The sequence below is a fragment of the Marmota marmota genome, unplaced genomic scaffold (genome assembly GCF_001458135.2).
Source record: "Marmota marmota marmota unplaced genomic scaffold, marMar, whole genome shotgun sequence".
NCBI classification, from domain to species: domain Eukaryota; kingdom Metazoa; phylum Chordata; class Mammalia; order Rodentia; family Sciuridae; genus Marmota; species Marmota marmota.
Genome location: NW_026000026.1, coordinates 81,313,333 through 81,321,325, shown reverse-complemented (window position 1 = coordinate 81,321,325; position 7,993 = coordinate 81,313,333). Strand labels below are relative to the sequence as shown.

General features: G+C 39.9%; 1 protein-coding gene and 1 pseudogene across 5 annotated transcripts; one reads left to right on the top strand and one right to left on the bottom strand.

The window, feature by feature from the left end:
* The first annotated feature begins 698 nt into the window (after positions 1 to 698).
* Positions 699 to 6,364, top strand: LOC107142892 (interferon-inducible GTPase 1-like). 5 transcript variants are annotated; one of them, XM_048811804.1, is made up of 4 exons: positions 699 to 1,050; positions 1,137 to 1,249; positions 4,118 to 4,229; positions 4,302 to 6,364. In XM_048811804.1, the coding sequence occupies exon 4, from the start codon at positions 4,323 to 4,325 to the stop codon at positions 5,610 to 5,612; it is 1,290 nt and encodes a 429-aa protein (XP_048667761.1). In that variant the 5' UTR covers positions 699 to 1,050; positions 1,137 to 1,249; positions 4,118 to 4,229; positions 4,302 to 4,322; the 3' UTR covers positions 5,613 to 6,364. The 5 variants fall into 5 exon arrangements, with proteins under 5 accessions (XP_048667761.1, XP_015341929.1, XP_015341913.1 ...); XM_015486443.2 differs by lacking the exon at positions 1,137 to 1,249; XM_015486427.2 differs by lacking the exon at positions 4,118 to 4,229.
* LOC107154559 lies at positions 1,138 to 1,711 on the bottom strand (annotated as a pseudogene).
* Positions 6,365 to 7,993: the final 1,629 nt, after the last annotated feature.

The following is a 7,993-nucleotide window of genomic DNA, read 5'->3' as shown; positions in this document are numbered from 1 at the left end:
TATTCTTGTAAGACTTCTTCATGAACCTTCTGATACTCTTTTATCTGGAGAACGGTGTGTGTGTTCTTTTGTTTGTTTGTTTGTTTGTTTGTTTTGCACAATGTTTGATAAAACTTCTAGCTGCCACTTTCATCTTGGCCAGCAAAGTCCTGTTCTCATCATACTCAGAATTGAAATTGTCCTTGTAATTCCATCATTGCTTATAGCAGACAATCACAATATAGTTATCCTGGGAGTTCAATGTTGAAGAAGGCACCAACCAAGGCACCGACCATGGAGGCACTGCAACCTGCTGTAACTCCCTCACAGCAATCCAGACTGGAGTTACTCAGCTTGGCAATTTCTTCTGCTCTTCAAACGTCTTCCTTCTTCTTCTAATTGTCGCAATGTTAAGTATTTTTCCTTATGTTTTTTAGACTGGTGGGGGGATGCGGTACCAGGGATTGAACTTGGGGGCACTGGAACCACATCCCCAGCCCTATTTTGTATTTTATTTAGAGACAGGGTCTCACTGAGTTGCTTAGTGCCTTGTTGTTGCTGAAGCTGGCTTTGAACTTATGATCCTCCTGCCTCAGCTATTTGGAACCACCCTGGACAGGACTATGTACACACCTTTAAGTCCTGAATTAAAGAGTTGCTGGGCTGGTATTGCATCCATTGCAATGCAAATGGACTTTACCTCTGATCTGATAAGAAAGGTACAGCTCTGGAGTGGGCAGTCACCTGATGGGGTTGAATTACACCCACCAACCTGTTTGTTGGAACCTTACCCTTTTTACCCTTTGCCCTTTTTTGACAAAATGTACTTTGGAACAGCTTCCCCCAATAAAACTTGGGTTGGAGGCATGCTCTCTCTCTCTCTTTCTTGCCTGCCTTGCCTCCTTTGTGGCAACTGGATCAGAGGGACCATCACAGAACCCAAAGAAAAAGATATTTCTCTGTCTTTGTGTGATTATTTCATGCCAGCCCACTTCTCCTGGAGGGACTGACTGGTTTAGTCGTGTGTCACCGAGTCACCACACTCAGCCTCCTGAGCCACTATGATTACAGGTATGCACCACCCTGCCCGGCTTTTTTTTTTTTTTTTTTCAAGAGCTCTTTCTGGAATTTTTGTGAGACATTGGTTTCTTCCATAGGCTATGGACACTTTAGAACTGAACCAGCTGATAAGGTTTCCAGAGAAGACCTAGAGGTATTTTGTCGTGCTGGTCTTCATAGACACTACCATTTTCATTAAAACTTTCAAGAGGTAGGTCATGAGTTCCCCAGCCTTCTGGAGTGTTAGGGAAACTGGAGTTCAAATTTTTCAGTCTGAGGAGGATTTGAGACAGGCAGGAGAGTTGAAGACAGTGGAGGAGGGGTGGGGATGGAAGCAGATGCAGGGTGGTAGGGCACCTACCGAAGATTTGTCTTTAGTGGGATTCAAATGCCCATTTAATGTTGGCTGTATTCTCTATGTCAAATGAGATAGTCTATCTCTTTTATTCATTAAAGGATCAATAAAATCTGAATCCAAAGGCCATTTCTGAGGAGCAGATGCAGAATATCTACTAGAAAACATGAGAGATTCTGAACAACCAGGGCCAGAGGAATTCTGAGATGGATTTAGTTTTCTGGAGAGTATGAACACCAATATCATCTGTTTTGTTTTATCCTGGGCAGTCTTGCCAAAGCTCCTTAAACACATACTCCTTTAAAGTATAGAAGAGGTGTTTTGGAGTCAGAATGGCTCCCAGAGTGCTTACTCCACCTTTCTTCAGTGGAGCCCGCAGTTCAGGTTTCTTGTAGGACTTTAGTGGCAGTAAGTGAATTACCCTGTCCCTGTATGGCAACTGAGAAACACTGCTATTGTCTTTACTCTTGCTCTTTTGGGTTTATTCTTGCTCATTCTCTATGTATCTAAGCTAAATTCCTCAGTGCATTTGTTTTCATCTTCTTTGGCTCTTTGAAGCTTAGAAATAGAGGCAGGAATAATTCCAACACTTCCTATATGGAAAGACTATCTTCTTTCTCCCTTCTCTCATCTCTGTATATCTATATCCAATCTATATCCAATTTCTATGTCCAGTAGTCAGGGAACAAAGCATAGAGAAAGACTCCACAGACTGGAGGTAGGACAGGAAGGAAGACACAAGACTTTGCCTTGGGAACTCAGTTGAACTGGAACATGCTATTACCAAATCATCAGTGCAAAAGTGGAAAAGCATTTAGTATTCTCTGAAAACTCTCAATTGTCTTGAGGCACTAATAATCTATCTTCACAGTTAATCTTAAGCCACTTCTCATATGTAGAAACTGGAGATGGGCAACAACTTAGGTTCTCAAGGGCAAGAGCTTATTAATTTCTGTTGATGAAGCTAGTAGTCTTCTTCACAATGTAATTGTCACCCCTCTATCAAACTCAGAAACAATAGGACAAGACCATTTAACATGGTATGACACAATCAAATATATATTTGGGTAACAGAATATTTATTCAGAATTTTCAGCTATTCTATTTTTGTATCACTTGTTCAGATACATGGTATCCTTAGGGAGGAAAGGATGCACATATCCTTGCAGCACCTCACTTAAGAGAAAATGAGACATGTATTACAGTATGTGGAGGATTCATCAATAAGCCTTCAAATGAAGAGAGTTTGATGCGAGAGCAACTTCAGAAAGTTAGCCCAGGTGAGGCAGGTCAATAAGGGATAGTGAGGCACCAGAAGCCAGGAAATATAAAAAGCCATTATCAAAGCTAGCACAGGAGCAAGACTGGGAGAAACATTTTCTAAAAAACTCTATTGGATTACGAACACTTGATTGAGGCCACTTAGCAGTGATTCTCTTAGTGGCAGATGCAGCTACCATCAGAAATACAGCCCAGGCAAAGAGACAGCAAGCAGACCATGTTCTCACCTCTCATTTCACACTCAGACACTGCTGCTGCCTCTCAATAGCTCCACTTACTGGCAGCTGGGAGGTGAGGGAGCTATCCACCTGAAGACTCAGGCCAAGAAAGTTCAGATGGATCTGGGAATACATTATGGAAAATCTAACACTAAAGTCACATTAGAAATTCTTGGTCTGTTCTGCTACCCACGTAAAAAGTGTTCTTCCTGATCTCATTTATATGTGGAATCCCAAGTAGTCAAACTCATAGAATCAGAGAGTGGTTGCCAGGGACTGGAAGAAGGGAATAATAAGGATGTGTTGGGCAAATGATACAAAGTTTCAGTTACACAATGTGAACAAGTTCTGGAGACCTAATGTATGGAATGATTATAATAATTAAAAATACTTAATTATACACCTAAAATTTGCCATGTGAATAGATCTTAACATTCACTCTATACGCCATACACACACAGACACATGCACACAGACAATGTAGGGGTGCTAGTTTTGTTAGATAAATGGACTTTGATTATAAGTTAACAGAGTTCATATATCAAAGCATTAAATTGTACATATACGGTTTTTATATGCTAGTGATATCTTAATAAACCTATTACAAGAAATGATCTCACATGGTGACATTAAAGAGTAGCAGGATTTCTCAGATACTCTTCCCAAAGAAGTGTTGCACTTCAAAAAGTATTCTGTACAGTTAGATTACTCTCATAAAAAAATTGTTTAAAAGACAACAAGGGAACTAGACATGAACTCAAATGTGCTGAAATGTTCTATTTATTTAGTGGGTTTAACCATTATTGCAAGTTAATAATACTCCTGAAAGACAAGAACTCACCAACGTGAGTTCCAAAGCCAAGAGAAGTACCTAAAAAGCAAACCAATGAAACTTGAGAAGTACATCAATCAAATAAAATAGCTTGCCTTTGTTAACATCTAGACCCATACCAATATTGCAAAACAAAAATACAAACAAAAACGTGGCTGTCGGGGAAGTTTGATCTGATTAAGAATTGAGGACAATGAAGTATTATTGTTACTTCAGTTTGGTAATTTTATTGAACTTAAGTTAATAAAAATTCCTGATAACTAGGAGAAATATACCGAATGATGATATCTTGGGTTGGCTTTAGAGTCCTGCAGTAGGATTAGGTGAATTAGGATTGAAGCTAGTTAAAAACACATGCAGTTTTTTATGATGTTTTCCCTAACTTTGTTTCAGTTTCAACCTTTCCCTAATAAAGAATTTAAACAAGAAAAAAGCAGACTGATACAACTGAAGCAGCTCAGGACATAACTAAGGACATAATGGCCCTGAGTTTACAGCACTTTTGGTAAGATCAAAGCTGTAAGATGTTCTCTGGTGTAATAACCCTTTTGACTTTATTCTTCCCTCTTTCTTTCAGTTACTTTGCTTGCTTGCAGTCATGGGTCAGTTGTTCTCTGCTACTCCTAATCATGTGCAACACCAAGCTTTGGTTCCTAGATTTACTTCATATTTTAACAACTTCGAGATGGGAAGCATAATCATCTCTCAAAAAACCTTCAGTTTGATAGTGTCACTCCTACAAAAAGGGAACATTCAGGAGGCAAATTCTACAATCAGGTATGCTTTAAAAGAAATTGACAATACCCAACTGGACCTCGCTGTGACAGGGGAGTCTGGAGCAGGGAAGTCCAGTTTCATCAATGCCCTGAGAGGGGTTGGACATGAAGAAAAAGATGCAGCTCCTGTTGGGGTGGTGGAGATGACCATGGAGAGAACTGCATACAAACACCCAAACTTTCCCAGTGTGAGAATCTGGGAGCTGCCTGCCATTGGAGCCACTAATTTAGAGCCAAAAGATTATCTGGACAAAGTAAAATTTAGGGAGTATGACTTCTTCATTATTGTTTCTGCTACACGATTCAAGAAAATTGACCTAGACTTGGCCAAGGCAATCAAAACTACGAAGAAGAATTTCTACTTTGTAAGAACCAAGGTGGATTCTGATTTACGAAATGAAGAAATGTCTAAGCCAACTACCTTTGACAGAGAAAACGTCCTGCAGCAGATCCGAGAGGACTGTGTGAGAAATCTGAAGAAGAATAACATTGATGAACCACAGGTATTCTTAATTTCCAACAACAATTTATCTGAGTATGATTTCCCAATCATGATGGACACCCTAATAAAGGATCTCCCTGCTCAAAAGCGCCACATTTTTAAGTTTTCCTTGCCTAACATTATGGAGGCAGACATTGAAAGGAAACGGGATTCTCAGATGCAGTATATCTGGCTAGAAGCCTTCAATGCTGGAGTATCTGCCTTCACACCTTTCAAGATCTTCTTCAGTAACAATGAGGTGGAGAAGCTGAAGGCAAGTTTAAACCAGTATCGAGTCCTTTTTGGAGTTGATGTTGCATCCCTGAAAACTTTGGCTAAGCATTTGCAAGTGCCAGAAGAACAATTCAAAGAAATCATTAAATCTCCAACTTTGTTGGAAACTGAGAAGGAAGAAACAATAGGGGAAATGTTATTGAGATATTTGAAGAATTTTTTTATACATGGTGGAGGCCCCCTTGGTGCAGCTCTTTACTATAATAAAATATATTATTTGCAAATTTATCTCCTTGACACGGTAACTGATGATGCTAAAGTTCTCCTTAAAGCCAAATATTCAGGAAAACAGTTCAAATCCAAACCTCACACAGCTGCTGACCACAAGAGAACCTAATGATCAACACCAGAGCCATCCTCTGCTCACATTTTATCTTGAAACTACCCAATCAGCAACCTCCATGGGAAATCCTAGAGGAAAAGACACATGGGCCTTAATTCTAGGATAATCCCAGTGGGCCTTTTCCCTCTCTCTCTCCTGCTCTCTCTCCCCTTCTACCCATCTTGCTTTCTCTCTGCCCTCCTCTCCCTCTCATCCTCAGTCTCCCACACACACATTGTCAAGCTCCCTGTCACCTCTGCCATTCCTCTCTGTGTCCTGACTGCACTCCCCTCCTCTCTGGAACATGGGAAGAATTGGCTCTTTGTTTCATGGATTTTGTTTCCCATCCTCATCATCTCACCTGACACACACACCTGAGCTTTACACTCCCTCCTGCCCTCATCCATCCTGTGAAGACAGTGACTATCATAGCTTCTGGCCACTCTCAATAGGGAGACCTCAACACCAAAGTAGAAAGAAACCCATAACCATAGGAAACACAACTCAAGATAAATGATTATTAGCCAGTTTCTACGAATCCTATTTAGACAGAATCTTTTTTGAGACAATAACTAAAGGAAATCTGTGATTCTGTATTGGAAGCAACGGGGAGCCCTAGGAGAGCTCTCTGGTTGGAGACTACTGCTGATCTTTTGATTGTTGTGATGGTAAGGAATTGCTTTAATCCATATCTAATGCCAGAAAGTATTTGCTGATGCGATTTTATATTCTCAATACATCATGACACTTCATATGGATTGTTGTACTGTTTTTATTTACTGATAATATCCTTGACTATTCAGTAGCCTATCACTTGATTTTCCTTAAGGTGAAATACAGTATCTGATTTAGAAAGACAAAAAATGATTCCCCCGTGAGTAGTAATGTCTTGTTCAGTTTGGACTGCTACAATAACACCACAGATTGGGTGGATTAAACATCAGAAATTTATTTCTCACACTTCTCAAAACCGGAAGACAAAGATCCAGGTGCCAGCATGGTTGTGTCCTGGGGTGGAGCACTCATGCCAGTCTTGTCCTCACATGGCCTTCCTTGGTGCATGTATGCAAAGAGACTCATTTTTCTCCCTTCTTTCCATAAAGGCATCAGTCTCCTCATGACATGCTCTGACCCTAATTAATACTTCTTTATCACATCTATCCAAGCTGGTGACCTATACTGGGTTCACAAAATCTGACTACTTCAATAACTTAAGAAAATGGTGAAGAAAGCACGCAAGCACACAAAAGTACCTTTCCAAAATCCAGGGACGACTCTGCGACCTTAAGGTCTGTGGAAAGAGAGAGAGCCACTGGAACACACAAGGGGAGGTTCCATGGAACATTCTATCCAAAAAAAATAAAGGGTAGGATTACCAAGGAACAAGGAGGCAGCCCACTCCAGTTGGGCAATGCCCATTCCCAGAGCTGCACCTTTCTATCTGAGCAGACGCGAGTCCACTTACAATGCAATAGGTACAATACCAGTCCAGTTCCTCTTTAGTCAGGACTTAAAGGTGAGTGCATAGCTCCTATCCAAAGTGGCTCCTACATATTTCCCCTTTTTTCTTTGAAAGAGTAGGTGATGAGTTGTTATCTTGAATTCCTGGATTCTTGTTCTGAGGGCATGACATCATATTGTCACAATACAAAAGAGGATTAATAGCAAAGATAACAGTCCAATAATATACCATGCAGAATGCTTCAGTATTTCTCCAGGATTGAAGTCATTTAACTGACTCAAAAAGACCCAGGTTATTATCATTACTCTGCCAAACACTTATCAGAAGATTTTTAACCTTTTCCCAATTTTAGTGGGAAGCATTGTGTTTGACCATAGTAACACAGACACATTTAATTGGTGTGGCATTTAAGCCTTTCTTCAAACCATAGAGCAGAGGGCTCATTTGTATTATTCATTACAGTGGCTTCTAGAGTGTTCAACTTTGTACCAATCCTTCCATCAGTATTCATCTGACTATGGAGAATCTTGGAAGTAACTTAATTCAGATTATTAAGAAAATTCACATGTCATAAGTTTTGATATAGTCACAAAGGCCTTGATTGTAGAAACAATAATTTTTTAAGTAGACACTTTAAGGATCATGAGATCAAGATCTTGCCTAGGTCTGGTTAATTGGCAGGTACCTGTTTTAAAGCCTGAATTTTAATTTCATCACAGCAGGGTTCTAAAATGCCAGCTGACAATAGGACAATGGAACATTCGTGAAGGATCAATGTCCTTTTCCTCTATTATGACTAGTGATACAATTAGGCAAGTTGCATTTTTTATAGGTTACAGGATATTTATCATCCTTTCTCTTAATCCTCACATTTAAGGAATGTTTTAGGTCTGTCAGTAATACAAAAATTCTGGAGGCAGAAGTTAAGTATCAA

Bases quoted from the DNA above. Each gene is read 5' to 3' on its own strand.
- LOC107142892 (XM_015486443.2), top strand. From the start codon at position 4,323: ATGGGTCAGTTGTTCTCTGCTACTCCTAATCATGTGCAACACCAAGCT.